This window comes from Ranitomeya imitator, chromosome 2, assembly GCF_032444005.1.
Source record: "Ranitomeya imitator isolate aRanImi1 chromosome 2, aRanImi1.pri, whole genome shotgun sequence".
Classification (NCBI taxonomy): Eukaryota; Metazoa; Chordata; class Amphibia; order Anura; family Dendrobatidae; genus Ranitomeya; species Ranitomeya imitator.
In genome coordinates, this window is record NC_091283.1 from 770,407,157 (window position 1) to 770,432,364 (window position 25,208).

Below are 25,208 nucleotides of genomic sequence, written 5' to 3' on the forward strand. Positions count from 1 at the left end.
ACTGACTGCTGGCCGTAAAGTGAAAGTGAAAGCACAGCACAGCGGTGAGTCACACAGCGGTGACTCACCGCTGTGGCTGTGCTCTGCTTTCACTTTACGGCCAGCAGTCAGTGCAGGAACCAGACGGCAAGGGACAGACAGCTGAATGTAAGTATGTACTGTTTGTTTTTTTACGCTGGTAACCAGGGTAAACAGCGGGTTACTAAGCGCGGCCCTGCGCTTAGTTACCCGATGTTTACCCTGGTTACCAGTGAAGACATCGCTGAATCGGTGTCACACACGCCGATTCAGCGATGTCTACGGGGAGTCCAGCGACGAAATAAAGTTTTGGACTTTCTTCCCCGACCAGCGATCTCCCAGCAGGGGCCTGATCGCTGCTGCCTGTCACACTGGACGATATCGCTAGCGAGGACGCTGCAACGTCACGGATCGCTAGCGATATCGTCTAGTGTGACAGTACCTTAAGTTAGGTTCAGCCAGAACTCGGCTTTTTCTATAGCTCCCATACAGTTTCCATGGAGTGGCTGAGAAAATGCTTGATCGCTGATCCATACGAAATCCCTCTCACCCTAAGGCCTCATTCACACATCACTATTTTTGCATCAGTGTTTGTATGCCAAAATCGGGATTGGAACTTACAGGGAAAAACTGTAATTGAAAGTTTGACACCTGTTCTGTGTTTTAGTGACACTCCCAATTTTGGCATACAAATACTAATGCAAAGATACTGATGTGTGAATGAGGCCTAATAGTGGAGGACAGGTTAGTGTGGTCCTCCACCCTTGCGATGACAGGGACTGATCTAACGTTAGCACCCCCTTGTCACCAGCAAATAGGTGGTAAATCTTTCCGTCTGGAATATCACTTTAAAATGACAATATATAAATCAGATTCTAAGTCATATAGGTTCAAGATATTGTCAGTCACAATTATCCGTGGGAAACCATTATAGATTTCACTACAGTACGAACCATGAGAATTATACCAAAGACTTGGTAACGACGAAGGGTTAAAGTAGCAGTAATGAAAATATGTTGGCTCTAACTAGATGAAATGTCCGCGTTCACCATTACATCCACCGAAGTCAGCCATAGCAGCCGGTGGACAGCATCCCTAGGAGCCAGTGCGGTGGAATCATGACAAGAGCTACAAATGACACCACTGGTGGGTTGGAAGGAGACCACATCCATAGTTTGCATGCTGTAAAATAGACAGTGTCCTTTCAGTCCATGTAATTAGGCACATCCATTCATTGTGCAATCTGTCGATGAGTAAACGTATAGTGCAGGATTCTTCTCAGTGTTTCCGACCCATTAACCAAAGTCTATTCTTGGTCGATATTGCAAAACCATGGGATAAGACTACACGGGAGAAGAGAAAACACAAGACATTGGGTAATGAGCAAATAATAAAATTCACTTCTTATTAATTGCTTCTCTGCCAAACTTATGTGGAGATAACATGTAGTTACTAGTGTAGATACTTGTATATTTTGTTTTGCAGGATTAAAGGGGTTTTCCAGAAGTTTGCGCTAGTTGACAAACTCAGAAGTTACTCACATTCGCCTGCTCTAGCGGTAACTCTCCTCCTCGCTCTAGTCTTATATGTGGTAATGTCACGACTACAGCACATGTGACCACTGCCGCTGGAGAAGGGGAAAGTGAGTAACTGTGAAGTTTGGTTGTTTTTTAACTTGCTGAAACTGATCAGCATAAAAATATATGTCAGTAAAATCCCTTTAAAGAGATTCTACATGGGGGTGGGGGTCTGACATACTAATCACCAGTGTGTGACTAGAATGCTGCTAAAGTTTGCTTCTACCGCTCCATTCATTATCTATGGGAGTGCCAAAGATCCTTACATGCTAGTGAATGGAATAGTAACATGCATAATTGACAATGGGACTAGAGGAGCAGCGATTCTGGGGTTTTTGGGGGTCCTGGTGGTTGGTGCAAAATTTGTACCTGCCCCCCCCTCGCATGTTGGGCAGATGTATGGGCTTTTGTAGTGTTCTAAATCATATAAAAACACACGTGTTCCCACCCCACCCCACATTATGTAGTAAAGTCCTCCATCCTGGGCTCCTTCCAGGTATAATTGTCCCCTATCCTGAGCCTCTTCCTGGTATATATGTCCCAAATCCTGGTATACATGTTCCCCATCCTAGTATATATGCCAATCATCTTGGGCTGGTATATGCCCCCCATGCTGGGCTCCTTCCCGGTTTATATGTCCCCTATTCTGGGATATTTGCCCCCCCCCCCATCCTGGTATATTTGGCCCCCCATCCTGGTATATATGTCCCCCATCCTGAGCTCCTTCCCCGTGTATAAGTCCCTCATTCTAGTATATACAGCTCTGGTAAAAATTAAGAGACCACCACATCAAAACCCTGTCATGGGCAGCCCAATCTCCAGACCTGAACTCCATTGAAAACCTCTGGAATGTAATCAAGAGGATGATGGATAGTCACAAGCCATCAAACAAAGAAGAACTGCTTTAATTTTTGCGCCAGGAGCAGAGTGAAAGACTGGTGGAAAGCATGCCAAGACGCATGAAAACTGTGATTAAAAATCATGGCTATTCCACAAAAGATTGATTTCTGAACTCTTCCCGAGTTAAAACATTAGTGTTGTTGTCTCTAAATGATTATGAACTTGTTTTCTTTGCATTATTTCAGGTCTGAAAGCAGTAGGGTTTTTTAAATTTTGACCATTTTTCTTTGTCAGAAAACAAAATACAAAATTTATTGCTTGGAAAGTCGGAGACAAATTGTCAAAAGTTTTTAAAAAAAAAAGAACAATTTGCATTTTACTCAAAAATATACCTATAAAGAGAAAAATCAGACAAACTGACAATTTTGCAGTGGTCTCTTAATTTTTGCCAGAGCTGTATGCCCTCCTATCCTGTTATATATTCCTGGGTTCCTTCCTGATATATACAGGTCCTTCTCAAAAAATTAGCATATAGTGTTAAATTTCATTATTTACCATAATGTAATGATTACAATTAAACTTTCATATATTATAGATTCATTATCCACCAACTGAAATTTGTCAGGTCTTTTATTGTTTTAATACTGATGATTTTGGCATACAACTCCTGATAACCCAAAAAACCTGTCTCAATAAATTAGCATATCAAGAAAAGGTTCTCTAAACGACCTATTACCCTAATCAACTAATTAACTCTAAACACATGCAAAAGATACCTGAGGCTTTTATAAACTCCCTGCCTGGTTCATTACTCAAAACCCCCATCATGGGTAAGCCTAGCGACCTGACAGATGTCAAGAAGGCCATCATTGACACCCTCAAGCAAGAGGGTAAGACCCAGAAAGAAATTTCTCAACAAATAGGCTGTTCCCAGAGTGCTGTATCAAGGCACCTCAATGGTAAGTCTGTTGGAAGGAAACAATGTGGCAGAAAACGCTGTACAACGAGAAGAGGAGACCGGACCCTGAGGAAGATTGTGGAGAAGGACCGATTCCAGACCTTGGGGAACCTGAGGAAGCAGTGGACTGAGTCTGGTGTGGAAACATCCAGAGCCACCGTGCACAGGCGTGTGCAGGAAATGGGCTACAGGTGCCGCATTCCCCAGGTAAAGCCACTTTTGAACCATAAACAGCGGCAGAGGCGCCTGACCTGGGCTACAGAGAAGCAGCACTGGACTGTTGCTAAGTGGTCCCAAGTACTTTTTTCTGATGAAAGCAAATTTTGCATGTCATTCGGAAATCAAGGTGCCAGAGTCTGGAGGAAGACTGGGGAGAAGGAAATGCCAAAATGCCTGAAGTCCAGTGTCAAGTACCCACAGTCAGTGATGGTGTGGGGTGCCATGTCAGCTGCTGGTGTTGGTCCACTGTGTTTCATCAAGGGCAGGGTCAATGCAGCTAGCTATCAGGAGATTTTGGAGCACTTCATGCTTCTATCGGCTGAAATGCTTTATGGAGATGAAGATTTCATTTTTCAGCACGACCTGGCACCTGCTCACAGTGCCAAAACCACTGGTAAATGGTTTACTGACCATGGTATTACTGTGCTCAATTGGCCTGCCAACTCTCCTGACCTGAACCCCATAGAGAATCTGTGGGATATTGTGAAGAGAAAGTTGAGAGACGCAAGACCCAACACTCTGGATGAGCTTAAGGCTGCTATTGAAGCATCCTGGGCCTCCATAACATCTCAGCAGTGTCACAGGCTGATTGCCTCCATGCCACGCCGCATTGAAGCAGTCATTTCTGCCAAAGGATTCCCGACCAAGTATTGAGTGCATAACTGAACATTATTATTTGATGTTTTTTTTGTTTGTTATTAAAAAACACTTTTATTTGATTGGATGGGTGAAATATGCTAATTTATTGAGACAGGTTTTTTGGGTTATCAGGAGTTGTATGCCAAAATCATCAGTATTAAAACAATAAAAGACCTGACAAATTTCAGTTGGTGGATAATGAATCTATAATATATGAAAGTTTAATTGTAATCATTACATTATGGTAAATAATGAAATTTAACACTATATGCTAATTTTTTGAGAAGGACCTGTATGTCCTCCATGCTGGGCCACTTTCTGGTATATATGCCCCCATCATGGTATATATGTCCCATATGCTGGGCCCCTTCCATATATACATGTCCCCCACCCTAGGCCTATCCTAGTATATGTCCCCCATCTGATCAGAGTTTGAGCCGAGTGTCAGCTTAGTGTGATCCGATACTCTTGGATGAGTGAATCGTAGCACAGGTGAAGGGAAAATGGAGAACAAATGGAGCAAGATGTCTACATCTCCATTCTGTGAGTCCGTGGCAATCAGACTGCATGTGGATACCATACGAGCGCACTCTGATGTTTTCCATGCACCAATACACTTAGATGGGCGAGAGCGATCCGATCTGTGCAGCAACTAGCAGCATGCTGCCATTGTTTTCTCATTGGTCCGAGTGCTATGTGATAAAACATGGGATAGCACATAAGGTTACAAGTATTATCTTTGTAGCTCAGTGATGGACCCCACCTCCATTATCTTACTAGGATGTACAGAACATGGGTGTCTTTCCGAGAAACCCTTTAACAAGCTACAAATGATATAAAATGTCAGCAGCAGTCTATGGCGAGAGTGGCACAGTAGAATAAAAGTCTGATCAATAAATTGCTGTATGTGAGGCCATACTGAACTCTTCATTTATCACATGAAGGCTGCACAATTTGCTTTTGCATGTGAGAATATCAGATTTATACATACGGTTGAGGATGTCTCTGTAACAACAGGCGCAATATCACTGAGCGACATGTGTAGAGCTGGCGAACTGTTCTGACATTGGAACTGTGAAGGAGATTATGTGCTTGTTAAAACAAGACATCCACAACAGCATGTAGAAATGAGCGATCACTAAAATATTTTGTAGAAAATGTTCTAAAACAGCAGGACAAAAAAAAATCAATATTTTGTACCTTTCACAGAATACAGAAAACAACTGTGAGAACTAATTAGTCTCCATCTCCATGTACGACTCATGAATCCAGGGGAGGCCGTGTATGTACCAGGGTGATGAATAAAGACCCAATAACCCTTATAATGCAGCAATTCCTATCTGCAGCACAGAGTATTTTCTGCAATCTAAGCTCCAGCACAGCGGCCATCCACTGCCATCTTCTCCTCAGTCACACAGCCCATTTTATTTGGATTTCCTACTACTGATTTCTATGACATAATTTTACACCTTTGTTTTGCTGCGTGTTTTGCTCCTTCCCATGGGATGTGTCTGTCGCTCCAGCAGCAATACTTAGAAAGCTACATTTCTCATGAAGCCTCAAGTCTTCCTCATCTCACTGCACCACTGGCCTGTAAATCCGCTCCACCACACCTACCTGCTGCTCTGCTGTAGCCCAGGCGAAAAACTCTCCGCCTAATCCCCTGCTGTTCTGGGCAAAGTTTACTGTGATACTCTTCCAGTTCCTCCTCTTATCCCCTCCTCTGCTGTAGAGCAGGCTTATCATTCCACCTCTCTACATCTTGCTATTTCCCAGCTGCCCTGCAGAAGTCAGGCTTACAACTTCACCCCTGTAGATCTCCTACAATTTCCAGCTGCTCTGCTGTAGTCCAGTTTACAGCTATGCCTAAGTCCTCCTCCTATCAACTCCTCTGCTGTAGCTCAGGCATACAACTCCACCCCTCTAGATGCCCTAATTCCCAGTTTCTCTGCTGTAGTCAAACCTACAGCTCTTCCCTTTAACTCCTCCTCCAATGTACTGCTCTGCTGTAGCTCAGGCTTACAACTCCACCACTCTGCATCCTCCACATTCCCAGCTGCTCTGCTGTAGACCAGTTTAGAGCTACACCTATCTAAGTCCTCCTCCTATCTGCTGCTCTCCTGTAGCTCAGGTATACAATGAACTCCACCCCTCTAGATCCCCTAATTCCCAGCTGCTCTACTGTAGTCAGACCTACAGCTCCTCCCTTTTAACTCCTCCTCCTATGTACTGCTCTGCTGTAGCTCAGGCTCATAACTCCACCCCTCTACATCCCCCTAATTCCCAGCTGCTCTACCTAACGGCTACTCTGCTGTAGCTCAGGCTTACCACCTTAGATCCACCTCATTCCCACCTGCTCTGCTGTAGCCAAGCTTACAGTTCCACCCCTCTAGTCTCCCTTCCTTCCTGCTGCTGTAGCCAGGCTTCAGATGTGCCCCAGTGGCTCCTTCTTCATGCCCACTGTTCTCCATTTCTGCACATCCTGAGATCACCCATATTGCAAGCTGCTCTGCTGTAGCCAGGCTTACAACTCCACCTCCAAAATCCCCTTTCTTCCATACTTCTCTGCTGTTGCCAATCTTGCAAACCGGCAAGGGAGGGAGGGAGGGCCCATCCGGAGCTACGATACAGTTGCTTTCTGCGGCAGAGCAGGGAGAATCGATCTCCCTGCTCTGCCGCCTGCTATGGGGCCCCTTATCAGGCCGGGGGGTGGCCTGGTGCCAGTAGTTGGCCCCCCGGCCGTCACCGCACTGATGAGTGAAGGAGCGCTGTGCTATGCTTCTTCTCCCATCATCCCCCTGTAAGCATCTGGCATCACTGACACCGACGCTGACAGTGGGTGCGATGACGTCACCACCCGGCGCCCGCTGTCAGAAGATGAGCGGGATTGTCGGAGCACCGATGGAACAAGGAGGAAGAGAGGTGACTATTTATTTATTGTTTTTCTTATGGGGGCTGCCTTATACTTCAGGATCTGCCTATAAGGGTGCTGCCTTAAACTTCAGGATCTGCCTATTGGGGGGCTGCCTTATACTTCAGGATCTGCCTATAGGGAGGCTGCCTTATACTTCAGGATCTGCCTATAGGGGGGCTGCCTTATACTGCAGGATCTGCCTATAGGGGGGCTGCCTTATACTTCAGGATCTGCCTATAGAGGGGCTGCCTTATACTTCAGAATCTGCCTATGGGGTGCTGCCTTATACTTCAGAATCTGCCTATGGGGTGCTGCCTTATGCTACAGGATCTGCCTATGGGGTGCTGCCTTATACTACAGGGTCTGCCTATGGGGTGCTGTCTTATACTACAGGGTCTACCTATGGGGTGCTGTCTTGTGCTATAGAGTAGGCCTATGGGGATTGCATTACACTATATGGAGCCCTATGGGGAGTGCATTATACTATATGGAGTCCTATGAGGAGTGCATTATAGTATATGGAGGCTTATGGGGAGTGCATTACATTATATGGAGGCTTATGGGGAGTTCACTATACTATATGGAGACCTATGGTGAGTGCATTATACTATATTTAGGATGACCTGGTGCATTATACTATATGGAGGCCATCTAGTGGGCCATCATACAGTGTGGAGATTACAGTGAAGGGGCCATCAAACAGTTTGGGGGCTACTTAGGGGGTCAGTATACTGTGTGGATGGTACTATACACTGAGGGGGCATTATACTACATAGGGGAGCTGAAAAGGGGGGCCGACTCGGGACATTATTAAATGTAAAGTGGGCACTTCTTGTTATAGGGGAACTCAGGTTACTGTGACTATTAAAGGGGCGCACATGGTAATATTACTTTTTAGGGAGCAAAATGTGGGCGCTGTTTTCTAGGGCACTTGCACCCGGCATTACTATATTCTAGAGGGGTGCTTTAGAATTTAGAAGGCACAGAGAACCATACATCAGGTGCAGTAATAGGGACCCATACGGCAGCAGCGACTCAGTATTGGGGTATCAGGGGCAGTAATAGGGACACATACGGCAGCAGCGCCTCAGTATTGGGGTATCAGGTGCAGTAATAGGGACACATACAGCAGCAGCGGCTCAGTATTGGGGTATCAGTGGCAGTAATAGGGACACATACAGCAGCAGAGGCTCAGTATTGGGGTATCAGTGGCAGTAATAGGGACACATACGGCAGCAGAGGCTCAGTATTGGGGTATCAGTGGCAGTAAAAGGGACACATACAGCAGCAGCGGCTCAGTATTTGGGTATCAGGGGCAGTAATAGGGACACATACGGCAGCAGCGGCTCAGTATTGGGGTATCAGGTGCAGAAATAAAGACACATACGGCAGCAGCGGCTCAGTATTGGGGTATCAGGAGCAGTAATAGGGACACATGGGGCAGCAGCGGCTCAGTATTGGGGTATCAGGAGCAGTAATAGGGACACATACGGCAGCAGTGGCTCAGTATTGGAGTATCATGTGCAGTAATAAGGTCACATACGCCAGCAGCGGCTCAGTATTGGAGTATCATGTGCAGTAATAGGGACACATACGGCAGCAGCGGCTCAGTATTGGGGTATCAGCAGGATGAGGGGTTTGTGCAGGTTGGGAATAGATGGTGATGGGGCTGGAATATGAGCAGTGAAACGTGTCTTTGTTGTATTCTCTGCAGACGAGTCCTGGGTGGAAGAAGTCATGTCGGTCTGGGCCAGATGGAAAAGACGGGAAAAGTGAACAATTCCATAAGAGAACATCAGCGGTAAGATATTATCTGTAACTGTGCTGTGATCTCTTACATGTTCTGTAGGACTGGTATCTACCACTGACCATATGGCGGTAATATCCATGTTGGTCATTATATAGAGATTATCTTCAGTAATAGCACGGTCATCTGCTGAGGTTCTCCTCCACTATTGAACAGTGTGCACACGTCAGGATTGCATCAGGATTTTGTCAGGATTTTGTCAGGATTTTTCATCAGTATTTGTAGCCAAAACCAGGAGTGGAACAATTAGAGGAAAAGTATAATAGAAACATATGCACCACTTCTGTATATATCACCCACTCCTGGTTTTGGCTACAAATACTGATGAAAAATCCTGACAAAATCCTGATGCAATCCTGACGTGTGCACATGGGTGCGTCACTCAGTTGTAATGAAGGTTGGGGCCCACTCAGAAGCTTCGCCCTCCTGAACCAAAACCCTAGCTACGCCTCTGACTGTGCCCCTCAACAACTCTGAAAGCTGCCCTGGCAGAACTGTAAGGCAGCACAAGCAGAATTATGTACCTCACAAGTACATTTCTTATGACCCTGCAGTTATGTGAGAAGGATATGAGCATGGCAAGTTTCTTAGCCTCTCTAGGTAAAGAATAAAGCTTCCATCGGCTGACACTAAGAATAAATAACTCTAGTCAGTGAAGTCAAACACACAGTATGAATCCTACTATATTATATTGCTGCGTAACCATTTTTTGACTTTGCGCCTTTTGATGGTTTGTGTTCACCAGTGTGGAATTGTGATAAATATAAGTGAGCGTTCTTCCTCTTTCCTGACCTACTTCCTCTTTCCATCTAAGACATTCATGTGTCAGTCCTGAATGAGTACAGCTGGTTGTAGTGAGCCACGAGCCTCAATAGCCACTAACCCCTTTCTTCTTTGTCTCAGTAACAGACATAATGTAGTTCCTTCCTATTTTTCAGTTTCACATCTTGTAGTTACTTATATTTAGCAAATAAAATATAAAAGCTCACTAGTTCATGACTATGAGTTATTTCATTTCAGTAACGTCATTTTTTTTCAAAAATCGATAGCACACTTTAAAATAAGAACCTTTGTAAATATTTGATTATAGAATTTGCTTATTTCTCCTCCAAGACTCATCTTTTATGGGTAAAGCGTGTCTTCGGTGAATACTGATTTTCCCATTAGTAAAGTAGGACAGTTGGTGCTCAAAACATTCTACGGAGGGGAGGAGTGAGGAGCTAGAGGCACACACATACATTATGCTGCAGGTTTTCCTATCTAAAGGGGCTTTCCTAGAATGTGATAAAATGGCCCGGTCTCAAACTGCAGCACACCCTAGTAACTTGTCAAGATGAGCTGCAGTCTGAAGAAAAGAAACACTGCTTCAGAGACCTGTGTCTCAACTGTCATAGGAGCTGTATCGTAAGCATACATACCAGTGAGCAGCTGGACAGGGGGTGTGACAGGAGAAAAAAATAAACCTAAATTCTCAGAACCTGCAGGGACGAACGGTAGAGAAAAAAATCCTTTGTGCTAAGGAGAAGATTTTCTTGTGATGTCACATCCCTTCTACACAACTCACTGAGATATGTGTCTGTTGAAACACAGGTGTTGAGAGCTGCATTTTGTCCTGACTCGTGACCACAAAGTGCTGCCATTTGAATTATGTGGAGGGGAAAGTCACATTCTTGGAGAACTCCTTTAAGGACCTCACAGACCTCAGACAACTGTAGGCCAAAACACTGTGCAACCAACAGCTCTCTCCCAACTCTTCTATACACAGGAATGCTCTTTTCAAAAGAATAGTCTTTAAAATTATTCAGGGTGGATCCATCTGTCCCCCAACATCGTCTGTGGAGGGACAGTTGAGGTAGGGGCAATAAACATTAGACTGTCGGATGTTTTTGACAGTATTGTGGGGTTCAGCTGATTGTAGACTAACGTGTATTTGGTCTTTAAAGGCCCCGTCACACATAGCGACGCTGCAGCGATACCGACAACGATCCGGATCGCTGCAGCGTCGCTGTTTGGTCGCTGGAGAGCTGTCACACAGTCAGCTCTGCAGCGACCAACGATCCCGAGGTCCCCGGTAACCAGGGTAAACATCGGGTAACTAAGCGCAGGGCCGCGCTTAGTAACCCGATGTTTACCCTGGTTACCATCGTTAAAGTAAAAAAAACAAACGCTACATACTTACCTACCGCTGTCTGTCCTCGGCGTTCTGCTTCTCTGGTCTGGCTGTGAGCACAGCGGCCGGAAAGCAGAGCGGTGACGTCACCGCTCTGCTTTCCGGCTGACCGGCGCTCACAGCCAGACCAGAGAAGCTGAGCGCCGAGGACAGACAGCGGTAGGTAAGTATGTAGCGTTTGTTTTTTTTACTTTAACGATGGTAACCAGGGTAAACATCGGGTTACTAAGCGCGGCCCTGCGCTTAGTTACCCGATGTTTACCCTGGTTACCAGCGAAGACATCGCTGACTCGGCGTCACACACGCCGATTCAGCGATGTCAGCGGGACCTCAACGATCAAAAAATGGCCCAGGCCATTCCGACACGACCAGCGATCTCACAGCAGGGGCCTGATCGCTGGTACGTGTCACACATAGCGAGATCGCTACTGAGATCGCTGTTGCGTCACAAAACTTGTGACTCAGCAGCGATCTCGCTAGCGATCTCGCTATGTGTGACGGGGCCTTTAGTCATCACATATCCACAGAATGGGTGATAAGTGTCTGGTCCTAAGAAGGTCCTAATAACCACTGAGTCAGCAGCAGGGTCCTGAGTGACCAACGCTATGTGTGAGGAGTGAAGGCTCGTGTCTGGACTGATTGTATACAGACCAGCTTAGTACAAGGGTCATGTGGAGACTAAGCGGAGCCTACACAATATCAAGCAGACTGTAATGTTCTGGCTGATCATGTAGAGACACATCTCCTATTTCTTACAGGCACGCTTAAAATCACACATAAATAAATTAATAATTAAACTTATTTACATTTTCAGCCCTTAGTCGCCATCTTGTCATATATATGAACTCCATGGTGTGGTCCTTTCCCATGATTTCTCCATTGCATAGTACATCCAGCTGAAAAATAAAAGTGATTGTACGTAGTGTAAGTATGGCGCGTTTCTCACTGATCGGGGATCATTACAATCCTTATTTTACATAGTTCCCAAAATCTTCCCTTTCCTTTGATACCACTTCCCTGTAGCATAAAAGAACTACATGTACATACAGTACTAGGATGGGAAAGATGAGGCTGCTAGTAAATGAGGGGGATGACCCCATGCTGTCATCATTAGTTTCTGCAGGGGTGATAACTCACACAGGAACATGGGCAGTGGCCGGGACCACATTTGTGTTGTGCCTGCATTATTAACAGAAGCCATGATGCTTTGTTGGGTCCATAGTAAGACAGATCCCGCCACTTCCAGACGGACCCCAATCGTTGTGATGTGTCAGGGTGCATCGTTTTGACCAGAAGATTAGCACTGCAGATCTTATCAAGGCTGACGGAGTCTGCAGGAAAGCTTCCAATTATCTAATTCAAATGTGGATAAAGCCTACATTAGACAGATTTGCCATTCAGTGGCCAGGAAAAGCTGATCTTTTGTCTCGCGCTGTCATAGTCTCCGCCAGTCTTGACTATTTCCTGCAGTGGTGACTTGCTGTTGATGCGTAAGTGGCAGCTCCATCCGATATATGGCCTCTTGTGCCAATCTGCCGCCATCACTAGTGGTCAGTGATTGGTCATTAGGCAGGGACACCCGCAGAGGCAGTGGAGAAGTGGCGGGGGATTTACTCAGTGAGCAAAGTTTTTTTTCCACTTTCTCATATTTCCTGCCATCAGATCCATTTTTAACTTCCAGAAACCCCCTTTAATTTATAACTCTTACTGATATACACCGCAAAGCTTGTCTGTACAAATGGGAGTAGACAGAAGCTCCGGGACCGGCGTCTGCCAACCGTCTTTGTCTCTGAGACAAGAACTGTGCTGTGTACTGAAACTTGATGCCCCTGAGACATCGCCTAAAAACAGACAGTGTGTAGGCACACCTGCCAAATCTCCTAAATGCCAGACATTAGGTAAAGGTTTAAGAAGTGGGTGTACATTGTTATGTTCCATATAAATGGCACTTCTTGTTATTGAAAAATACGTTTATTTTAGTGTGTTCGTACATAACCTGAATGCTAAATCTGCCATCTGACGTGTCTACATAGCGGTACAGTTCTGCTCATATTTCACTAAATATTTTTCGGCTGCTTTAAGCAAAGATCAGGTGTCAGTACAGCCTCGAAATAGGATAATAATGGACCTGCCGAGCCCATTGTGCCAGTAATTTGGTATACAATGAACCCCACAAACAAGTTTGGGCTTTGCAGTGCGGAACGTACGGACTGAGGTTCTGGTGTCAAAGGGATCATATTGGGATTTCAGTACATCCAGAGGGAGAAAACGTACCAATAAGGCAGCAGAAATATGAAGCTTTCTTTGTAGATCAGTGAGCTGCAGTAAGGTCCAGTAAATAGGGAAAGCAGTAGAATAAAGTCTCCATTTATGATGGACACAGCAGAAGATGTCCCAGCGTGCCGGCAGTCACCGCCACATCCCTTCTGCTCTCTGCACCGACAGTAGATAACAATGATAAGCCGCTCCTGTGTTCTGCTCATGGGATGATCCTACTGCTGTTATGCTCCTTTATACTAAATGCTTCTGATCATAAAGCTGAAGACTTGGACAATGAAAATAAAGGTTCATTTACGATGAGTCTCAAAGTTGTCATGCTTATCACTTGGTGTTTGTGCTGCACCCACTAAGCCCCTTCTGGGCCTGTACCCTAAATCCAGCGGGCACAACCTGCAGCCCAGGCCTCAATGTGCTGCCTCCATGTATCTGGATGCTTGTCTGTGAATGGTACCTCATGTGTAGCTGTCATGTAAGGCTTGGACAGGAAACAATCGTCAATGCGATTCCCCTACATTTCGGAACAATGGCGCCCTTTTACCCCAGTTTAGCACTCTAGGAAGAAGTATATGTCCTAGAGAAGTGGCCATGCACGGATGTGGTTCTCTCCATTGCAGTTTACAGGAGATGTGAAATGTTAGGATAATGCCACAACACCCATAATCTACAATGGAGACGATGTGGATTGTTCTCTTATACTCTAAAGTGCCGATTAAAGGAAAAGGGACCCCTAATCTCCGGAGAGGTGCAAGGACTCCAAACTATTAGACATTTATGCCATAAGACTGATACCTCAGAAGGCTGTGTTAACACATTTTGGGAAATCATTGCATGCGTTCTTACCTCAGTAAAGAAGATCATAGCAAAAGCAGAGCCTTTTAAAAATATGCGCAGAAAAATGTCCAAGAAAGGCGCTGAAGCCGAAATGTGTTCATGGTGTATGAACACAGGTTTAACGGGGTTTTCCCATGAACAAATGTTCCTGTGCTGAGATAATCTGATAAATGTGCCCCTGCTGTGTACTGTGTAATGGCCGTGTCTGATTGTGCGGGAACCTGGTCTGATCATACCACATCTCCTGGGCAGGGGAGGAAGCAAGAGAGTATACGGACATTACAGTATGAGGTCACAAAGGATTCTTTCTTTGAGGTAAAACATTATTTAAAAACAGGCAGGGAAATGTTTTACCTCACAGAAAAAATCAGATGTGATCCCCTGCTGTCCTGTCTGTATACTCTTCTGCTTCCTCTCCTGCCCAGGAGCTGTGGTATGATCAGACCATGTTTCTGTACGGTCAGACACGGCCATTACACAGTACACAGCAGGGGCACATTTATAAGATTATCTCAGCACAGGAACATTTTATTTAACACATCCAATTGTGGAAATTATTATTATTCCAAGATCTATTGCCCAGGGAAAGTATAGGGCTGTTTATTGTGAGGGTCAATGTGGCCCTAGTTCCAGAAAAAGCTGTGCACCCCTGCCCCAATACCTTTGTAAAATGTCACCCTTCTTACCTCATACGTACTTGGCAGCTTTAATTTTAAGCTTAAAAACTTTTTAATAGTCCCAACTGTTATACGCGTGGAACAGCGGATGAATTTCTTCATTAGTCCCTGCAAGAAAAAACAAAGAATATCAATAAATAGTTAAATGTGATCATAAGGGACCCTCCGAAGTTTGGGATAAGTGGTGTAATATTACCCTGTGCCCCTCTGCCACGGATCCACAATGTAATGCTGCGATTCTCTAGAGACAACACAGCGGACCCAGTGCAGAGGGTGTAAAAGGAGGGGTTAATATTATACTATGCACCCCAATACATATCACACACTGTCTCTGGTTCCTTTAACATATGGTGGCTGCACATCCACAGTGAGTGTACATGCACACATCACACCGATCAGGCCGCATCCAGTCTATGGAGAACGACTGGTTAATAAATCATTTCTTCACACAGTAAATCTATTTAGAGCCTGTTCAGACTTTGACCTTGTTGAAAGACAGGCACTGGGCTAAAATAACAACCACACATCACTATATATATTTCCTTAGTTACGTCTCAAACTTCTTTTTGTTAAAAAAAGAGAAAACACTGACATGTCAGTGAGTATTTGATTTTCCAAAAAAGAACAATTCTTCTAACTCTGCATTGTGCCATTCCTCCTGTAAATACATGTTGTAGAATATATATCTATCCACGAGGCTAAATAATAATCTAGGTACACTACCTGCCACGCCGTAACCTTCCTCATTCATTCACACATCATTGAAAACACCTTATATATGCATCCCAAAGGGCAACCGGCTGAGCATCTGGGGGTCCGCTCCCATTGTGCAGCATTACATGGCGACCATTTACAAGGATGGTTGTAGTCCATCACAGGGGGTGGTCTTGAAATGATGGTGTCCCATGAGACAATGCCTTTAAAGAGGTCCGGTCACTTGATGTAGATACTGCATGTGATATATTTTTCACCTAGCCCTACATGCCACTGAGATACGGCCCATCTTCTCTGTATAAAATTTTAATTTTGTTAGTCAAGGGGGATGACCTCACCCATTTGGCTAAAAAGACTAGATTTATATACGGGGAAGATGGGGCTATATCTCAGGAATGGAGAGGAGTAGGAGCAAAAAATAAAAAATGCCGGCCTCAGAACAGCGGCATTTACACCAGGTACAAAAATGACATATTTCTGGCAAGTGATGAGTCTTCCTTATAAAGTAACTACAGGAGCCATCTGAGACATAAGCCAGTGTAGGAAAAGGTCCCCTCTAATGGCACTTTCTTGTACCATACGACATCGGTATCTCCTGTAATAACCTGAATATGTCTCATCCTTCAGCCGTGTGTGATGATAACCCTGCATATAAAGCCGTACCTTCACTGTACCATCACCAGACTGGCCATTATTACGCATGCAGTCCAGACATATAGCAATCTGCGGGTCGCTCCTGTGGTAGTCTTTGTTTTCATCATTTTCCTCATCATCGTCCTTAAATCTTTTGTTACTCGGAAGCCCGTCTGTATAAAAGAGACATAAGTATTACATATAAGTGTTCATCTAAAGGAAGCTGAAGTGATGACTGCAGGGAGAGCCATATACACGTCTCGTCAGTGAGGTCATTAATGCTGTATAACCCCGCAATATCTTCATCCCCGGATCCATAGACTGACAGATCCCATGGGATCTGCTGGGGCTGCACTGGACTTTCCATCACTACTGCATGCTGCGCCATTCTTACCACCAAACAGCTGGAACATGATCTAGTACGCACAGTGATAGATATAAAATAATACAACTATAAACAATAATAAGTTGCACATTAATGCCTTAATATTCCAATGAAACAGTAGAGAAAGATAAAGCGCCATCCAGCGTCCTTCCCACATCTTTGGAAGCAGGATGTTTTCAGTTATTTCCATATTAGCGTGGCGATAAATCCACCTACTAAACAACTGGTGTTTTTTCCTGAAGGAGAAGGCGGCTTCTGATGCCACGTTCAATGTTTCAGTTACACGTGGGAAAATATTTCCAAAGTGGCATAAATACCCAAATACTAGGATGCAGAATCCGGTCATAGGGGATGGGTTTATCTTTAGCAGTAAAATCCAAAAAGAAGAAAAAAAATAACTGCAGGTGTGTCATTTCCTGACAGCAAGCACAGATCTTGAAAATTGTGAGCAAACATAATATTAGAATAACTTTCTCAAAATTAAAACCCTGTCAGCCATTGAATTGTACTGAATACTTACTGACAGGTTCCCCTGCAGGTTACTGCTAATCTGGGGGTCCTAGCATCATCAGAACACCCTTCTCCCAAAAAATATTGTCTGAAAAGATTCATTTCCATTAAGAAAAGTCAGAAAACAGATGACAGTGCCTGAAAAAGCCATGACCAGCCCGGCAAGGCATGGACGTCAGAAACCCACCAGCAGTTGCTGGTGGGAGGCTCAGTTCTGGCTTTCGGAGAGAGGTCTTGGGTGCGGACCCTACTACCTGATGTAAATGTGTGTTTCAGGGCATATAGAAAGGAGTGACCTTCAAGAGAAGTTATCTTGTTGTTTCCACAAGCTCCTTGAAAAAAATCTAGCAGCAAAAATGAAGCCTCCTACACCCTGGTCTTCTCCATGTTTGTCACACAAGGGTGATGCTTAGGGTGCTAACATTTTAAGGCGCCTCGTATTTCTTTTGCAATCAGAGCAGCATGAAAAAACATATCTCTACTGGTGATGAGCGAGGGTCCTCGGGTGCCATCCGAGAATGCTTGGGTGCGATCCGAGTATCTTGAGGGTGCTTGAATAATATGTTCTGAGTCCCTGAGGCTGCGGCCTAACAAATCTGCCATAAAGTTCCAGAGATATGGGCTTTCTTATTTGGTGCTAATATTTTTGGTCTTTATCAAGGAGGCACGGCTCACAGGGTAATAATATAAAGCAGCCAAAAGACACGCCCCCGCCGAGTCCTGGGCGCCCCCCTGTAAAGACCATAAAAATTAGCACTATCTAAAATGGCCCCTATGTTTGGAACAATACGATGGATGTTAAAAAACAGGATACTCAAGGGCAGAACAGGAATAAAATTTGAGCAATAACTGGCCACTTTTGACTTGATGACAGGCCCTCTTTAAGAAGAAAAATGTCTGTTTGTCTCCACCACCAGGGGGCAGCGTACAAGCTTACTGTAGACGGCGGTACTACTGACTTCAGTCTATCAGTATGCGGTGAGCTCCTACGCTCCCTCTAGTGGTGGCTGCCGGGAGACAAAATCTAATATTAGTGATTTGGACTCCTGTTTCAGAAAAACAGAGAACCAGATGCCATAAACATATTTTACTATGAATCAGCAATCAATTCATGTAGATAACTAACATATTGGAGGAAGCAACCAAGCACATATCTACGGTATATGACATTGGCATTCTCCCTGAGGACCAGTATATTGTGCTTGTCAGAATAATTAGTAATGAACAAAAAATGACTAAAAGTGAGAATAGAAAATGAAAGTCGTGCACCAGGAAATCCTGGCTTCCTGGTGCACATTTACTACTACCCGGCGCAGAGACAAGAAAAGGACGTGTTCAGCTCTCGCTTCAGGAAGTAGATGTTTCCTGACTTAGTGAATTTAAGTCACCGACCATTCGTTATATGGAGGAACGTCATTTTACCACATTATTAGCATATTGTATGTGACTCTGACAAGTACATGATGCATGGGTCTCTTTTTACTGATATATTTATAACATGGGATCCATCTAATGATTGGACATGGACGAACATCGCCGTGTTGTATCATTTATCTAACAAGTAACATCAATATAAAAAGGTTTTCAAATTCTTAAAGGGGTAAAATTGCTAAATGTTTGTTAAAATAAGTTACTTTGTAATTCACCTCTTATTAAATATCCTCTCTGTTGTCAAGGAGTCATTTATTTTTTTTATTTCTGCAGTCTTAAGAGTAGCCAGTTTACTAGCAAAGGAATGGGCACCATTTGCAAGTGCTATGCTTTATAGCCTCTGAAGATGTCCGGATCGCTGGATCCGACCCCTGACCGCCCATGCGCTTCCCCCAAGTTACACAGGCATTTGCTCTGCTAGCAGCCTGGAGCACAGTTCGGACAACCATAGGTTGTCATTCTTCAGGAGAGCAACGTCCCCGGCAGTCAGAAAGTTAGAAGGCAGAGGAGCGGATCGCTACTGGAAAAACAACATGAGAAAACCCATTTATCAGTAAGTTTATTCTAAAAAAAACACTTCAAGTGAACCTGAAAGCGGATTCATGCTGCCCGAGAATCTGGGTTCCGCTGCGTTATTGCAGCCATGCATGTTTCATACAGAGAACATACTTAGAGAAACATCCCATGGATGACACAACTCAGATGACTGGTCCGAGATTTCTTCCCCTCCCAGTTATCCTAGACTAACATGTCTCGCCCTATGAGTTTGCACAAGGAGAGATCTGTCAGTCTATGAGAGGTGGGCTGGGAGAAGCTGGTGTCCCTGGCCGGCGGTGAAGAGTATGTCCTCTCTGAAATGCAACAATGTATCAGAGTAAATCATACATGGCTACAATAACACAGTCGGGTTCTGCTTCATGCCGATGGTTTCGGCAGCAAACATCAATCAGCTGTAAAATTCCCTTTAAGTTATAGACAAAGAAGAATTGGGTTCTTAAAAAAAAAGAATAAAACATAAAAGCAGTGTATAGAGTCGTCCATTGGCAACTGCGGGATCTTCCAACTCCTTTATATCAAAATGAACCAGGTTTTTAATACATTCAATGAACAAACTAGAAATCTTTATATTTGCTTAAATATCCAATACTAGATTTATCCATGTACCTTCTCCATTCTCCAGTGGTCTTTTCCTCTTCCAAAAGTCTGATTCTTGCTGCTGCTCTCCTAGTTACAGCAACATAAAAAAAGAAAATCAGGTCAGGATATATTGTATAATAAAGGCTCTGTTCACACTAGCGGCATAATTTACCATAAGGGATCTGCCCTCCAGTGAATTAACATGACCCACGTCTGACCCCACTGGCTCTAATAGAGTCCTCTGGGGTTCCAGTATCTTACAGAACAAAACAATCAGACTGAGCTACTCATGCCATAAAAAACAATGGAAGACTGATGGAGAACGTCCAAGGTTACTACAGGTGTCTGAACAGAGCCCCACTGTGGTAGATTGGAAGCTCTCGGATAGGGCTTGAACTCTAGTACTTTATCTCACACCTTAAATTTGGTCTCTGCCGTGGGATCCTAAGTATAGTACTTCCATCTGTGTTTATGAATCTACAAGTACAACGAGAAAGGAAACCTACCTTCCCGTAGACCTGGGACCAGCTTAAATATGATTTCTTCAAGAGTATTATCTAGTCTAGAAATGGAAATGGGAAACAAATTAATAGTTTTTTACTTTTTACTTCCACCACAACTTCTTAATTAAAGGCTTACTAAACTTTGAAAAAAAAAAAGTTGTCAAGTCAAAAGGGAGAGGAGCTGCAATCCAGGTCATTGCAGCCGTGTGCCAGCTGTATAGCACAGCTGACACCCACTGATCATGTCCTGTGAGCTCCTCAGCCTGGTCTGGGTGCATACATGTAAAGCAGCACAAATAAAAGGTCACCCGACACATCATATATATGGCGCAAGGCGGGAAGGGGTTATGTACTTTTGTCATGAGACAGATGCACTTGAAACAAAGTACGGTAATAATAAGATGCCTATAAATAAAGAATAAAACTAGTGGAGCTTTCACTATACAACTTGTGGATTGGATACAAGGCTGAGCTGCCACTCACAACACTGACAGCTCAGCACGCCCCTGCCTCAGATTGGACGGCTGAGCTGCCACTCACAACACTGACAGCTCAGCACGCCCCTGCCTCAGATTGGACGGCTGAGCTGCCACTCACAACACTGACAGCACAGCACGCCCCTGCCTCAGATTGGATGGCTGAGCTGCCACTCACAACACTGCCAGCTCAGCACGCCCCTGCCTCAGATTGGACGGCTCAGCTGCCACTCACAACACTGACAGCTCAGCACGCCCCTGCCTCAGATTGGACGGCTCTGCTGCCACTCACAACACTGCCAGCTCAGCACGCCCCTGCCTCAGATTGGATGGCTGAGCTGCCACTCACAAGACTGACAGCTCAGCACACCCCTGCCTCAGATTGGATGGCTGAGCTGCCACTCACAACACTGACAGCTCAGCACACCCCTGCCTCAGATTGGACGGCTGAGCTGCCACTCACAACACTGCCAGCTCAGCACGCCCCTGCCTCAGATTGGATGGCTGAGGTGCCACTCACAACACTGACAGCTCAGGTAGCCCATGCCTCAGATTGGACGGCTGAGCTGGCACTCACAACACTGACAGTTCAACACGCCCCTGCCTCACATTGGACGGCTAAGCTGCCACTCACAACACTGACAGCTCAGCACGCCCCTGCCTCAGACTGGACGGCTGAGCTGCCACTCACAACACTGACAGCTCAGGAAGCCCCTGCTTCAGGTTGGATGGCTGAGCTGCCACTCACAACACTGACAGCTCAGCACGCCCCTGCCTCAGATTGGACGGCTGAGCTGCCACTCACAACACTGACAGCTCAGCACGCCCCTGCCTCAGATTGGATGGCTGAGCTGCCACTCACAACACTGACAGCTCAGCATGCCCCTGCCTCAGATTGGACGGCTCAGCTGCCACTCACAAGACTGACAGCTCAGCACACCCCTGCCTCAGATTGGACGGCTGAGCTGCCACTCACAACACTGCCAGCTCAGCACGCCCCTGCCTCAGATTGGACGGCTGAGCTGCCACTCACAACACTGACAGCTCAGCACGCCCCTGCCTTAGATGGAGTGCAAATTTCAAAAAACTGACCGACACATCCAAACATAAACTAAGTGTGAACAAGTGCTTACCTAGAGTCACCAACTCATATACACTCAAACAAAAAAGGCAGCACTCTGTAGCACTATAGCATGCAATGAAATATAAAAATTTAATTGCATTACTGCTCTAGAAATACAAAAAACTGTGAAAGCTTAGGGCATAAACTGGCCAATTCATGTGTACCTGGAAGCCACATTAAGGCATTTCTCGTTTCCAGGACCTAAATTAATGCCAATCCTCTCTTAGAATAAAGTATTCATCTGTATGGGAAGTTAATATGAATCCTCTCTTAGACTAAAATCTATATCTCTGTGGAGGGGTAGTGGTCCTGCTGCGATTAAAAATTCATATTAAGTTCCCATACAGATGAAGACTTTATTCTAAGAGAGGAATGGCAGTGTTAGGTCCTAGAAACGAGAAACGCCTTAACGTGGCTTCCAGGTACACATGAATTGGCCAATTTATGCCCTAAGCTTTCTCAATTTTTCATATTTCTAGAGCAGTAATGTAAATCAATTTTCTTCTTTCATATTTGCATGCTATGGCTGCCTTTTTTGTTTGCCTGCCTTAGATTGGATGGCTGGGCTGTCTATCACAATACTGAAAGCTGAGCAATATCCTGCCTCAGATTGGTCGGTTGAGCTGACTATCCCAATACTGACAGCTCCACATGCCCCTGCCCTGGATTGGTCAGCTGAGCTGTCTATCACAATACTGACAGCTCAGCAATATCCTGCCTGAGATTGGACGGCTGAGATGCCGCTCGCACACCAAGTGGTTAAATCGTGACATTTATCCTCATGGCAATAAAGAAAGGTAACTTAAAAGACAGGTAGCTCACTGATAAAAGTATAGTAATACACAAATGCTAATTACAAGACCCATAGGGCCTTTATGGAGCCCAATTAAGGACATGTAGTAAATAGTCTGAGCTAGTAGATATTATATACAGGTTTCTTATGTTACAATAGAATAGAGAAAACACAAAAGAATAAGAACTAATAGCGATAATTACTTATATAAAATGCCATAATTACTGGAAATACTGTACAGCATGCATTTCAACAGCGCCATACCTTAGCATTTCTAAAGGGTTGGTTTCATGAACTTGAATTCCACATTTTGGGCAATCATTGCTTTCTTCAAAATGCTGGACAATGCAACTCTTACAAACTTTGAAGAAAAAAAATATTTAAATCAAGTAGAATACCAAATGCAGAGTTACAGCCTATACAATTCAGTTGACATTTGATATCTAATGTAATATTGCCATTTCTGGATGGGCAGGACGCCCGCTGCCTTGGGATTAAATCTGACTTAGATCTTTCCTTTATTCCCTATATCCGATCACTCACTTGCCCCTTGTAAGTATCTCAGTACAGTAGACTGTGACCCTGCGCCCATACAGACCACAGAGGACTACACGGTCACCCCCTAGATGCCACTGTCCATGGCAGCCTCAGCATCTGGGAGGGTAGACGGAGGTAGGAGACCCCGTCCTCGTCTGATAACATACAATGCTTACATGTGTGCAGGCACTCTGTGACGGTGGTTGGCTTGATAAGATAGCCTTTACAGATGTAACAAGTGATGTACGGGTTGAATTCTTTTACAAAGCGCCTTCTTTGGGTTGCCATTGACAAGATGCCAGGAGACAGATGATCTCTGGACACAGGCAGAGACGGAAGAAAGGACACGGCTTGCAACGTCTCTCTTGAATTTCTCACATTTTTCTCCACGTGAGGATTGTCCCCGAGATGAACCTCGCTGAAATAATGTTCATTGCTTCAATTTGCCTTTGGCTCTTTAAAGTGTGTTACACCTCCGGCCCCTGATGGGAGACACAAAGAGATCAGTCCCACGGCACAAAGCGGATCATGGGGGTGACAGAAACCAAACCAATTAATGATATAATACACAGTGGATACATTCAGCTTACACACATCATGGAATGGAAATGGCCGCCTTTCCAGGGGTGGCACCTATGTTACTGTGTCCCTGACTGACACGTCTGCCAGCAAAAGTGCAAAGTGCTAATGCCTAGTCAGGCAGAACTACTAGTCCAATACACCTCAAATACGAGGAGACAGCCCCCAATGAGAGCTCTAATGGCTGCTGTCAAGTGAGGGCCCTTTCACAAAGCTTTATTGTACACGTTTGTTGGTCCAGTCAGACACTGCGTCCGAACCACGGCTCTGGAGTCAGAATCATGGAGTCAGTATCCATTCTGGTGGAGTCGGAGTCAGTATGAAATGGAACGACTCTGACTCTTAAAACATATAATACATTGGGTACAGTAGTACAATGCAGGATGTGCTGTAAATGTTTTCAGAATGATTGGGTATAGTTTCTCCTTGTGTCAATGTCAATCCAATAACGGGCCTTGTCACAATTTAGGATAAAAGCCAAAACCAGAATCTTAATTTGCAGACACTGTGTTTCGGGGTACTGCCCCTCGTCAGTGTAACGTGTGAGGTCTGGTTTGGCTGAGTGAGAGGCGTCTAACCAGGATCCAAGTCGTGCGACAAGGCTCGTTAAAGGGTCGAAATCATTGACTTCTAGGACTGCTACTTCCTATAGGTGGCACTAGAGTCCTAGTCCTCTTCCTCTCTGAAGAGACAATATTCTTATTTCCCTGAGGAGCATTGCGGCTTGAAAGTCTCCTCATCTCAACATGCTTGACATGTCACTCTCCGCAAGGAGAAACGTTACCCCTTGGATTCCGGTCAGACGTCTCTCACACAGCCAAACCAGATCTCACACTTTGCACTGATGAGGGTCAGTACCCTGAAACACAGTGGCTGCAAATTGAGATTCTGGTTTTGGCTTTTATCCTAAGTCATGTGACAAGGCTCGTTAAAGGGTTGACATGGACTTCTAGGATTGCTACTTACTATAGGTGACATTAGAGTGCTAGTCCTCTTCCTCTTATTGCAGAATAATTTAAGAAAGTTATGAAATGTCCTATAAATGTCTGTTCTATTCCTGATGTAAGGATCTCAGCTTTTAGTTGAGATGAATTTGTGCTGCACTTTATGCACATGCTCAGTAGTGACGAGTGCTGTGGAGTCAGAAGTCAGGAAAATTGAGGAGTCGGGTCAGAGTCGGTGTTTTGGCTTACAAACTCCACAGCCCTGGTCCGAACCTCCCCAACCTACAGAACGGGATCAGGACGTATGCACCAACAAGGCCATCTATAATATAACGCTGGGAGCGTCACTCTGTCCGAAGCCTCTATAGACTGCGCAAGCGCCGGCGCAGTCTGGGCCTCACAGAGCGACGCTCCCGGGAGATCGCGGTGTGCGTTCACACTGAACGCACACCGCGATCTCCACCGCAGAAGCAGGGACCGCCAGGAGGGTGAGTATCGGCCTATATTCACCTG

At 45.0% G+C, this 25,208-nt stretch overlaps 1 protein-coding gene across 3 annotated transcripts in view; it reads right to left on the bottom strand.

Moving 5' to 3' along the window:
- Positions 1–314: 314 nt before the first annotated feature.
- The window catches only part of PCGF5 (polycomb group ring finger 5), a 73,890-nt gene continuing 48,996 nt past the window's right edge, over positions 315–25,208 (bottom strand). For 2 of the 3 annotated variants that reach the window (XM_069753467.1, XM_069753468.1), the window contains exons 2-10: positions 23,349–23,654; positions 22,900–22,996; positions 20,247–20,302; positions 19,768–19,827; positions 16,308–16,450; positions 14,940–15,038; positions 11,949–12,038; positions 5,243–5,323; positions 315–1,361 (exon numbers count right to left, since the gene is read on the bottom strand). In XM_069753467.1, the coding sequence (XP_069609568.1) occupies positions 1,314–1,361; positions 5,243–5,323; positions 11,949–12,038; positions 14,940–15,038; positions 16,308–16,450; positions 19,768–19,827; positions 20,247–20,302; positions 22,900–22,996; positions 23,349–23,460 (786 nt within the window). In that variant the 5' untranslated portion in view covers positions 23,461–23,654 and the 3' untranslated portion in view covers positions 315–1,313. The remainder of the gene's footprint in view (positions 1,362–5,242; positions 5,324–11,948; positions 12,039–14,939; positions 15,039–16,307; positions 16,451–19,767; positions 19,828–20,246; positions 20,303–22,899; positions 22,997–23,348; positions 23,655–25,208) is intronic. The other variant, XM_069753470.1, reaches the window with a different exon arrangement.